The sequence below is a fragment of the Eriocheir sinensis genome, unplaced genomic scaffold (genome assembly GCF_024679095.1).
Source record: "Eriocheir sinensis breed Jianghai 21 unplaced genomic scaffold, ASM2467909v1 Scaffold1084, whole genome shotgun sequence".
Lineage (NCBI taxonomy): Eukaryota > Metazoa > Arthropoda > Malacostraca > Decapoda > Varunidae > Eriocheir > Eriocheir sinensis.
Genome location: NW_026110390.1, coordinates 77,501 through 90,000, shown reverse-complemented (window position 1 = coordinate 90,000; position 12,500 = coordinate 77,501). Strand labels below are relative to the sequence as shown.

The 12,500-nt window shown below is 40.8% G+C and overlaps 1 protein-coding gene across 1 annotated transcript in view; it reads right to left on the bottom strand.

Moving 5' to 3' along the window:
• The window catches only part of LOC126989169 (synaptic vesicular amine transporter-like), a 35,910-nt gene that overhangs the window by 12,511 nt on the left and 10,899 nt on the right, over positions 1-12,500 (bottom strand). Inside the window, exon 3 of the mRNA XM_050847723.1 lies at positions 169-227. Within this exon, the coding sequence (XP_050703680.1) occupies positions 169-227 (59 nt within the window). The remainder of the gene's footprint in view (positions 1-168; positions 228-12,500) is intronic.

Sequence of the window (12,500 nt, the reverse complement as noted above, 5' to 3'; positions counted from 1 at the left end):
AGGATGGGAGGAAGAAGAAGGAAGGGAAGAAGGAAGAAAACGTAGGAATTGACGTAGTAATAGAGGAATGTAAAGGATGGAAGGAAGGGGGTAAAATTAGGGGAGAAGGGAAACAAAAGAAGGGGAGGATGGGAGTAAGTTAAGGAAGGTTGGACGGGCGGTACTCACTCAGTGTGGAGAGGAACATGATGACGAAGCCGGCAAACATGGGCAGACTGTAGCCAATCCTGCAACACAAACAGCCTTCAGGGACACGCCTCGACTCCATACAAGAAAACACACACGTCCCTATATCCGTGCCCTTGACCATCATAGTAAAGAAAAAGAACTAATGGACCTTTTCTCTTGGTCGTCATAGAAAACAAATAAAAACCCTGCCCTGAGTTTACACGTGTTCTTGGTCATCATAGGAAAAACACGCACCTCTAAATATACCCGCGCTCTTGGTTATCATAGGAAAAAACTGTCTCTGTATGTGTGTTCTTGATCATCATAGAAAAAAATCATACCTCTATTCCCGTGTTCTTGGTTATCATAGAAAAAAACTGTCTCTGTATGTGTGTTCTTGTTCATCATATCACATCTCCATTCCCGTGTTCTTGGTTATCATAGGAAAAAAAACTGTGTCTGTGTGTGTGTGTTTTTGATCATCATAGACAAAAATCACACCTGTATTCACGTGTTCCTGGTTATCATAGGAAAAACTGTCTCATTCTCTTATTTTTCCGGAAACTTTGCTCACCCCGGAAAACGTACACAGGCTTTAAACTATTCCAAGAAGTCATCTACAGAGAAAAAAATCCAAGGTCTCAGTGTATCGGCGAACCACTTAGAGTAACGTTTAATTCAAGCATAGTTTTCAGGCACTGTGTCATTTAGAAAAGTTTCATTCAGAAATACTACATCGGCAATATTTTTTATCACATACTGATGTGTGAGCTCACCAATGTTAGTATGGAATCCCCTTAAATTGGCAGATCTAATCTTATTTCACTATTACGCTGCCTGTGCGCCACTGAACTGTTCGTAGTAGGCATTTTGCTGGCCTAGAAACACAGGGGAGTGAGGAAAGGTGTTTTGTGGCAGCTGAAGAGGCACGTGCTGGGTCTGGGGAAGAGGATGGTGCTGGAACTGAGGATAGGATTGGGGGCGTGGGTATGGGTAGGATTGGCGTTGTGATAGATGAAGGGGCTGAGGTGGGTGGTGGGGGAGGAAGTTGATGGATGATAACTTGATATTGCCGGCAAGAAAACAACACACCAGACTAACCGACCAAACAACGTGGAGGTCATTCTTTCTAAAATCTGCCCTGTTCGTTTGTTGTAATGCCTTCTATTGATTAAAAGTGTTGCTCTGATGTTTGTGACGTGTATTGGAGCCGAAACAGGACAATAAACGATGGCGATGAATGAAGTATTGAATGAGTAAGCAAGATTAAGCTCTCGCTGCAAGCTCTTTTGTGACATTACGGACGGACGATGGCTGGCTGGCTGGGAAGTACTGGACAAAAAGTAATGTTCTTCTTTTTAGTCATGACAATTAATAACAAGTAGATGCTAATATGACTTCTTCCTCTTCCCCCTTCTCTCCTCTTTCTTTCTCTTTCTACTTCTCTCTTTCTGTCTCCTTTTTCCTCTTCATTTCTTTCTTCCTTCCTCCCTTCCTTGGTCCCTTTCTTCAGTCTTGTCTTATTTCCTTGATTTCCTCCTTGTTTTTTTTCTTGTTTTTTTAATGTCGTTTTTCCTTCCTCCCTCGCTTGTTTCTTTTTTTAATTCCTATCTTACTTCCTTCATTTCTTCATTGTTTTTTATTTTTCTTTCTTTTTTTCTTTCTTTCTTTCTTTCCTTCTTTCTTGCTCACTTTCTTTCTTTCTTTCTTTCCTTCTTTCTTTCTTTCTTTCTTTCTCTCTGTATATGTATGTCTGTTTATCCCCCTCTTCCACCCTACCCCCCCAAACATCTCTCTCTCTCTCTCTCTCTCTCTCTCTCTCTCTCTCTCTCTCTCTCTCTCTCTCTCTCTCTCTCTCTCTCTCTCTCTCTCTCTCTCTCTCTCTCTCTCTCCGGGCAACTCAATACCTGTAATCAGACGCTTAATAAACAGGTAATTGACACACATTTTAGCAAGAGTTTGGCGACGAGGAATTTTATAATAGAGTTTGGGGAAGACAGATAGATAGATAGATAGATAGAGGGATAGACAGATAGATAGATAGATAGATAGATAGGTAGATAGATGGATAGAGGGATAGACAGATTGATAGATAGATAGAGAGAGAGAGAGAGAGAGAGAGAGAGAGAGACATTATTACACAAATTATATGTCAAATCAATTATATAACAAAAATAGTAGTTGGGTTAAGCCTTTTTATAGTCTCTCTCTCTCTCTCTCTCTCTCTCTCTCTCTCTCTCTCTCTCTCTCTCTCCCTCTCTCTTTCTCTTTCCCTCCCTCTCTCCCTCTCTCCCTCCCTCCTTCCCTTCCTTTCCTCCTTCTCGCCTCGGGTCATCTCCATTACCGTTCTCTCTCTCTCTCTCTCTCTCTCTCTCTCTCTCTCTCACACACACACACACACACACACACACACACATACACACACACAATGGTTTCTTTCAGTCTCTTAGCAAACCTACATGAAGACCTTTGCAAACTCTCTCTCTCTCTCTCTCTCTCTCTCTCTCTCTCTCTCTCTCTCTCTCTCCCCCCTCGTGTTAGCGTCACAAACAGACAGACAAAGAGACAGAGACAGGCGGCGCATGAATGCAAATATTATACTGTTTTTCGTTTCTGAGTTTTCTTTCTTCTTTTCTTTACTCTTTTATTTTTTGTTTAATTTTTATTTTTATTTTATTTTTTTGTTTTTTGATGCACTTGTTCTTGTTCTTGTTGTTGTTGCTATTCTTCTTATCATTCTTCTCATTTTTTATTATTATCATTATTACTGCTGCTGCTACTACTACTACTAATACTACTACTACTGTTACCACCACTACTACTACTACTACTACTACTACTACTACTACTGTTACCACTACTACTACTAATACTCCTGCTACTACTACTATTAATACTACCTTAAGGGCTTCATTTTCTTTATTCATTGTGTTAGGAAAGAGAGAGAGAGAGAGAGAGAGAGAGAGAGAGAGAGGCATCGTGGGGACTGATTCGCAGAACAATAGATCGCTTGCTTCCTTCTCTCTCTCTCTCTCTCTCTCTCTCTTTCCTAACACAATGAATAAAGAAAATGAAGCCCTTAAGGAACACAACACTCCCTTCTCTCCCTCACACCAAGACTCTGCCAAGAACAGCAATACAGCAACACAGCTACACTTTCCTTCCCTTGCCTCGTAAAACACAGAGGGCGAGGCTGGCGAGGCTATATTACTTGTGTCAGCTCTAGGAAATCGATTGTAGAGGGAAACTGTTCGAGTGGCTTAATTACTTCAACCTATGAACACTGGTACAAGAGATCGGTTTGTCTCTATAGTCTATACAATATACATCTTGATAAACAGTTTACTATGTAGATATTAATCGTGTACTAAACGGATACACAACTTGATAGATAAGCAGTGTACAACTGTGCTAATATGCACCTACGTGATTAGCTAAGAATCTACGGGCCTGGGTTCGAATCCCGGCCCCAGGCAGCCGGCGTGTAGCTCATCCAGCCGTTCATCCTCCCTATGCGGACAACCTGGGAAAGCCAGGGGAAGGTTAACTGCTGTAACCCGGATGCCACACTGACCCTGTGTCCCGGGGTGTGGGTTCTTCTCCCCGGAGGCTCAAAGAGGCCAACGGGACGGAGATGAGCACCGCCGCCACGCGCAGCCATAGTGTATGCTCCAAACTTTACTAAACGGACACACATCTTGATAAATAAAAATTGCACTAAAATCAATCGTGTAGTAAATCAACATTTATTTTTAAGAAATACAGTGTGTCATATAAACCCTTTACTAAACTAACACATCTTGAAAAAAAGTACTGTATCAATCTAAAGTTATAAATTAATACTAAATACTAAACTAATACATATCATAAAGAATAAACTGTGTATTATATCAGTCGTGCACTAAACTAACACAAGCGGAAACAAGAGGGAAGAGGATAAACAGGTCAATTTTTGCACATGGCCTCGTGGCAAGCCTGGCCCCGCCCCTTCTGACGTCACAGAGTCTATAGATTGTGTTTATTACCTTGAACCCATAACCATAGTCGTTTTATCAGTTATAAACTCGTGAAAGTTCCTCGTCTAACCCACCTCAAGATACAGACCGTCTCATAATTGACTGGCAGACTCGTGCACACAGCTGGTATTAAGTTCGTATTACCCTGCATCCACAACCATATTTACCTAATCAGTCTTTAAACTCGTGAATGTTCCTCTTCTAAACCGCCTTTGGCTTTAGAACTTTCCATTCAACACGTATACTCTTGCAAACACTGGTGCTATGCTGGCAACTCTCACTTACCCTCTTCTGATGTCACATAGTCCATAGAATGTTCATATTAATCTGACTCCAAAGCCATATTCACCCAATCAGTCTTTAAACTCATGAATATTTCTCGTCTGAACCACCTTTGGCTTTAAGTTCGTTCCATTTAACACGTTGACTCTTGCACACGGCCTTCCTGACATCACACAGGAGATGGAAGACAAGAGAGGGGCAGCCCATTATTCTCAGACACATTCGGCTCTCACAACAATTTCCCCAAGCCCACAAAGGAGATTATTCAGGTTGTCAGGTTTGTTTTCAAGTTTATAGCACAGAATCCTTGTCAAACTTCCACTGGGCACCCAAAACTACCCATGGAAATACCCACAACAACCTCTACGAAGTAAATTAAATGTGGATGTGTGACAACGTTGCCAGACTGTCATACTCAGCCTCTATGTTTACCCATTTCCGACGCAAAAAACAGCTTTCATCACCCAAATAACTGCTTTCATATGTGATTATCGTTTAAATGATTAATTATTGGTATTTCTTGGCAACAGTTATAGGTCAGAAACCGGTAAATACGCTGCTCTAAGTTCGATAATCTGGCATGAGTGATGTATGAGCCCCGAAATGTTGGAGAATATGGCCGTGTATATATCAGTCACCGCTCGTTGTACCCATTCTAGCAACGTAGAAAGCTACGTATTGGGCAGGCCTATGACGACACGATGATAATTATGAAGGTTACTGGATACATCTAAAGCTACTGGGAAGCTAATGTGCGTGGGAACATTTAGAACACGTAGTAAATATATGCATGGAGACGTTTAAAGTGGTAGCTACTGATACTATGACTGTTGGATACATAGTAGGCTAATGGGTAGGTTAAAATATGCACGGGCACACTTGATAAATATGGATGGAATCATTTGAATATACTAGTACTACGTTACACTACCCGGTACCTTGTATTGGATGGAAAGCTGAATTTCATATTGCTTTGGCGTTTTGTGGGTGTTTTTAGGACTTAAGGCGGTATCCTCATTTGCTTTCTTGATGGTTGGAACACTGATAATACTGTTTCACTGTAACTGAATTGTTAATGATTCTAACAACTCTTACTATTCAATTAAGATTTCTTATACACTTTTACGTATTGATATAAGCGGTAACTTATACAGAAGAAAGAAATAAGGCTGAGTTTGTTTAGTAAGGCTGTACGATAACTTGGGAGGGACAGTTCAGGCAGCGAGGCGGAGTGTTTCCTTGTGGTTGTGTGGTGTCATCAATCGTCATTTGTGCGTTATTTCACCGTTTTTAAGCCTTCACGATGGACCTTCTTCGGTCCAGGTGTGTATTGTTGCGTGGGGGACATGTGTTGAGGGTGGCGTTGGTGTGGCGTGTGTGTGGGGCGTGGAAATAAGGGTTTCGTGTGTGTGTGTGTGTGTGTGGGGTGGTGGTGGGGGGGTATAACAGGTGCCTTGGTTCTCTCTCTCTCTCTCTCCATTTATGTCTTTTGTTACTTCAATTATTGCCTATTTTCTTACTTCTTGTCTTCCTAACTACCTTCGAGTCTTAAGTAACTACCTAACTACGTATTGCTAATTACTCTCCTATCTGCCTACCAATTTGCCTACTCCAACTGCTTTCTTACCTACGTCCATATAAAATTATCTTTACTCTTGTTTTTTTATTGCTTTTGTTATCTAATTTTATATCTTCATTCATATTTACTTTTATTTCTATCTACTTCTTAGCTATTTGTCTACCTCATCTACTTATCTACTCATATCTAATGTTTAACCTTCGTATATATCTATTTTTATATTGGCATCTTCATATTTACTCATTTGCAATCTACTTTTATCTACTAACTTAATATAACTGCTAAACTATGTCAACACTCATTCTTTCTTAATTACCTACCTGCCTCTTTGTCTGCTCTTCTCTAGTTTACCTTTCTTTCTTCTTACATGTACATTTATATAATATTTGTATCTATATACATCTATATCTGTCATTATATCAATATATATTTTTCTTGTAATAAAGTATCTATCTCGTTTACATTTTAGCCTATTTACATGTACCTTTTTTTTTTTTTCCTTTCTCTCTCTCTCTCTCTCTCTCTCTCTCTCTCTCTCTCTCTCTCTCTTATATAATATACCCATCTAAATATTTGGTGATGTTATCTTTAGGGCGTAACATGTTATTTTGTTGAATAGGTTGAAAGTTGAATAGCCTAGCATTCGTAACATTTTATTTACTAAGAGAAAAGTTGAATTGTCTAGGAATCTGTTCCAAATGGAAATTTGAATAGTCTAGGAACATGTAATTTGCTCTCTAAAATAATTAGCAATTTAAGGAAAAAATTAATAGCCAAGCCATCACTTGTTATGGGTTGTATAATTATAATAATCCTAGGTCGAGCTATTTCATAGAACTATAGTGTAATAGCGTTGAATTGTGATACGGACCTACTAAACAAAGTAGGTTAAATTGCCGAGATGTTATATGAAACGAGTTCTCTAAGTTATATATCTTTGATAAGTTAGGTTGAGAGTTCTAGGCTTGTCATAGTATAGGCTGTTTCTTAATCCTTAGACTTTATATACGTAGATGTTTAGTGAGTTGAGTAGCCTAGGAAATCCATTCATGCTCAGTTTCCTTCCTAGCCTTGTTTTAGTATTAGTTGTGTTGATGATATGAGCTTGATAGGTTGTATATTAATTTTGTATCCTCCATAACTTCATTATTGTCATAACTATTATTTCTAAATGTTCAATTGGGTTGTCTCATAGGCTATGTTTTAATGCTGAGAAGAGGTCATTAGCGTGGTTTAGTATTGTGTGTTAATGTTGCCTTGGTTTTTCGTATGTTGTCTTGTGGTTAGCTTGGCTTGCATTTTTGTGAAGGGTTGTATGTACGTTGTGTTGTGTTGCCTTGCGTTACGTTATGCATTACGAAATTACGGCCAAGAAAGTACTTTTGATCATACAACTAAAAGATCTTCCTCCAGTTTTGTTCATTTTTATTATTTTTTTCATGTTCATCTTTTATCTTTGGCCTTGTCTCAATTTTTCACTCCTCCTCCTCCTCCAATTTATATTTTCCCCTCTTTCCGCCTTTTTCCTTTTCCTCCTTTTTTTTTTTCCTTTCCCTCAATTTTTTTACCCTTTAACCTCTTTCTTTTTTCCTCCTCTGACTCCTCCCCTTTTTCTTTCTAATTTTCATATCCTACTTTTCTTTATTATTCTTATTTTTCTTGCTCCTTCTCCTCCTCCTTCTTTATTTCCTCACCTTCCCTCTTTTTTTCTCCCTCATTTTCCTCATCCTTCCCTAAATCCTCTTGCTCTTTCTCTATCTTATTTCCGTTCTTATCTTTTTTCTTATTTCTCCTTTTTCCTGCTCCTCCTCTTTTAGTCCTTCTCCTCCTCCTCCTTCTCCTCCTCCTCATGCTCTCCCTATTCCTCAGCTTCCTCCACCTGTATTTTCTTTTTTCCTCTTTCCCTTCTCTCACTTTCTCTTTCTACCTTCCTTTTCTTATTCCTCTTTTACCAGCTCCTCTTTTAGTTTTCCTCCTCCTCCTCCTCCTCCTCCGCCATGACCTTAAGCTCTCTTCCTCCATAAGAAACTCTTCATCTCAAGAATTAAATATAAAATATCCTCAAATCGAATTCTCTCTCTCTCTCTCTCTCTCTCTCTCTCTCTCTCTCTCTCTCTCTCTCTCTCTCTCTCTCTCTCTCTCTCTCTCTCGGCTATCTCTTCCTCCCTCCCTACCCATCCTCTCTCCCTTCCTCTCATTACACATTTTCCCTCCCTCCTATCCCCCTCCCTTCCTCTCTCCCTCCCTCCCTCTCTCCCACTCCTCTTTCTCTCTCTCTCCTTTCTAACTCCTTTTCTTCCTTCCCTTCTCTTTTATCTCATTCCTCTCTCTCCCATTCTTCGTCCCTCCCTCCTTTCTCACTTTCTTCCTTCCACTCCTCCTTCCCCCTCTCCTACCTATTCCTCCTTCCCTCTCTCTTTCTTATTTCTCCTTCTCTTCTTCCCTTCTTCCTTCTTTCATTCCTCTCTTTCCTCTCTTCTTTCTTCATTCCTTTTCATCTCCCTCCATTCTTTCTACCATTCCACTCTTTTTTCCTCCGCTTTCCCCTCCTTTCCCTCCTCCTTCCCTTTCTCTCTCTTTAGCTCCCATTATCCTTTCCACACTTCCTTCCTCCTTTCCTCCCTCCTTTATCTTCCTCTCCCCTTCTCTCCCTCCCTCCCTCCCGCCATCTTTCTCTCCAAAAGAGTAAAAAGACAAAAACTTTCCTCCAATCAAGAGAAAGAAGTGATGGATGAGCCTCTCTCTCTCTCTCTCTCTCTCTCTCTCTCTCTCTCTCTCTCTCTCTCTCTCTCTCTCTCTCTCTCTCTGATGTACGTTTAATTATTTTTCCCTGTACGTCCTTTTTTCCCATTTATTATCTTATTATTTTTTCTTTTTCTTTTTGTCTTCTTTTCCTTACTTTGTACCTTTCCTCCTTTTTCCATTCTTTCCTTCCTCCCTTCCATCTTTTTTCTTTTTTTCTTTTTTCTTCCTTCCTTTCCTCTCCTTTAATTTTCTTTACTCCCTTCCTTCCTTCCTTTATTTCTCTCATTCTCTCATTTTCTTTCATTTTCTTTCATTTTCTAATTATTTTTCACTTTTCCTCTTTGTACTTTTCTTCCTTCCTTCCTTCCTTGTCGCTTGTCTCTCTTTGCACCTCCATCTCTCTCTCTTTGCCCCCCCACCCCCCCTCTCTCTCTCTCTCTCTCTCTGATTGGACCACAGACTAAACTCTCGTTTTAAAGCCTCCAACGGCGAGTGTGACACTCAGGGATTGGATTAAATCTCTCTCTCTCTCTCTCTCTCTCTCTCTCTCTCTCTCTCTCTCTCTCTCTCTCTCTCTCTCTCTCTCTCTCTCTCACTGACCTCTTTTTCTATATTTTATCCTTTTACTTTCCATTTATTTTACTTTTTTTATTAGTGTGTCTAGTTTATCTCTCTCTCTCTCTCTCTCTCTCTCTCTCTCTCTCTCTCTCTCTCTCTCTCTCTCTCTCTCTCTCTCTCTCTCTCTCTCTCTCTCTCTCTCTCTCTCTCTCTCTCTCTCTCTCTCTCTCTCTCTCTCTCACGCTCACTCACTCTCAATGCTTTCACCTCTCCTGTCTGTCGTATGTCGATCTTCCTCCTCCTCCTCCTCCTCCTCCCTGATGACGAGACTATAGAGTGATTAAGAGAGACGATCGATGAAGTGCAACTAGGCGTTATTACGGGCATCTCTCTCTCTCTCTCTCTCTCTCTCTCTCTCTCTCTCTCTCTCTCTCTCTCTCTCTCTGACCTCTTTTTCTATATTTTATCCTTTTACTTTCCATTTATTTTACTTTTTTTTATTAGTGTGTCTGGTTTCTCTCTCTCTCTCTCTCTCTCTCTCTCTCTCTCTCTCTCTCTCTCTCTCTCTCTCTCTCTCTCTCTCTCTCTCTCTCACTCACTCACTCTCAATGCTTTCACCTCTCCTGTCTGTCGTATGTCGATCTTCCTCCTCCTCCTCCTCCTCCTCCTCCTCCTCCCTGATGACGAGACTATAGAGTGATTAAGAGAGACGATCGATGAGGTGCAACTAGGCGTTATTACGGGCCTCTCTCTCTCTCTCTCTCTCTCTCTCTCTCTCTCTCTCTCTCTCTCTCTCTCTCTCTCTCTCTCTCTCTCTCTCTCTCTCTCTCTCTCTCTCTCTCTCTCTCTCTCTCTCTCTCTCTCTCTCTCTCTCCTTCCCACTATCTCTCCTCCTACCTTTCTTTCTCCTTCCCTCACTGTGTTATTATTCTCTCTCTCTCTCTCTCTCTCTCTCTCTCTCTCTCTCTCTCTCTCTCTCTCTCTCTCTCTCTCTCTCTCTCTCTCTCTCTCTCTCTCTCTCTCTCTCTCTCTCTCTCTCTCTCTCTCTCTCCTTTGATCTGGCTCGCGGCATCATTGGCTTTTGATCGTCCATTTGAGCGATTTTTGGGGAAGAGAGTGAGGAAATTTGCATCCTCTCTCTCTCTCTCTCTCTCTCTCTCTCTCTCTCTCTCTCTCTCTCTCTCTCTCTCTCTCTCTCTCTCTCTCTCTCTCTCTCTCTCTCTCTCTCTCTCTCTCTCTCTCTCTCTCTCTCTCTCTCTCTCTCTCTCTCTCTCATTTCTTCTCTTAAAATTTATTTAGATGAAAAAAGTTAACGAATCATTATTATTATCATTATTATCATCATCATCATCATCATTATCATCATTATCTTCCAACACAAATGCCTTTCCCAACGTCCTCCACCTCTCTGTCCGGTGTTAGTTCACCTCATCCCGCCCCGGCAAATGCTTTAACTTCACCTCCACACCTGGTCCACTGTCTGCCGTGACTTTTACAATTCTTGGGTTGCCACTTTGTTACTTCGGCTATCCCTTTATTATCAGATCTACGTATTCAACCTGACCAAATCCATTTCTTTGTCTTAATCGGGTTAGGCATATATTCAGACTTTGTTTGTATGCTAATCCATGATCGTCCCTTCCTGTCTTTGTTATACCCACGAATCTTTCTCTTAATTTTCTCTTAGCTTTCTCTCAAAATGTTCTGTGAGTCAAGTTTCTGAACCAAATGTAGTAGTGGCAGGATACACTGATTGTCTGTCTTTTTCTTCCGGGAGAGTTTTAGGTTGCTGTTCATGACATTACTGTGTTCACCAGAAGCACTCCATCATATTCCTTTTCTTCTTCTGATTTCTTTTTCGGGGTCTGGGTTTGCATCGTTTTTTACTAGACAGATAGATAGGTAGATGCAAGATAGATAGCCTTAGATGTGTATTCCTTTACGCTCTTCAGTGTTTCGTTCCCGATCATCAGTTGGGTGTCGTGGCAACTGGTTATTAAACATTATCCTTATTAATAACATATCAAGGTTTATTGATAGTTGCGGAACGAGGGACGTTGGGGAAGTAATTTCCTGGCGTTCATCATTCCTCTTTAATTATTTTTTGGCGCTGTTATACACGAGCTCCCGGACTCAGAGGCTTGGGGTGGTGGCTTCATGGGGCCGCGTGGAAATGATCGGTTTGCTTCTCGATAGGTCCCCCCTAGATAACTTGACACTGCTTCTTCATTTCAAGGACTACACTGCATCGCCACACAGCTCATCATTCTTTCAGCATACGTAATACTGTACAATACGACAACATTTATTTTCTGCGTTGTGTTGTTTCCGGGCTCCGCGCCTCAGAGCCTCGGAAGTGCTATGCTTTGTGTGGTGGCTTGAGGTCCACAAGATCAGAACAACTAACGAACCTACACCATACAACTGTACACTCCTACTGTCTTTCCTATTCCCCACCTGCACCTTCACCACTAACCCACTTCCTCTTCGTAATATACCCTTGATTAAAAAAATAAAAATAAAATAAAGGTCCATGAGGTTTGTCTCGATAGATCTGCCGCTGTTCCTTAATTATTATTACATTGCTTTCCGCGGGGTTACCATTTTCGTGTGATACGTTTGGCCCTAGTTATGAGGAATACCCGTGAACTCACATCCTCATGAACACACTCCTCTCGCTCTGGTCTTTCTGCAACTATTTCCTCACTATTTTCTTTTCAAATAAAATAAGAAATTGATTATTTTTAGAAACAAGCAATTCTTAGATATAAGCAATTTTTACAAATAAGTATTTTTCATGTCAGGAAATTAGATATAAACAAATTTTAGATATTAGCAATTTTAAGATGTAAGCAATTTTTAGAAAACACCAACTTAAGCGCGCGCGTGTGTAATATTTCTACGAATATGTGAAAGTATTCTCTCTCTCTCTCTCTCTCTCTCTCTCTCTCTCTCTCTCTCTCTCTCTCTCTCTCTCTCTCTCTCTCTCTCTCTCTCTCTCTCTCTCTCTCTCTCTCTCTCTCATCGCCTTCTCTGGTGCCCGTTTTACTAAATTGGATTCGTTCTCGCCTAAATTCAACACCTTTAAAAAATTTCACCAAAAGTTTGTTTACCTCCGTCCCGGGAGACTTCGGCGAGGAGGAGGAGAAGGG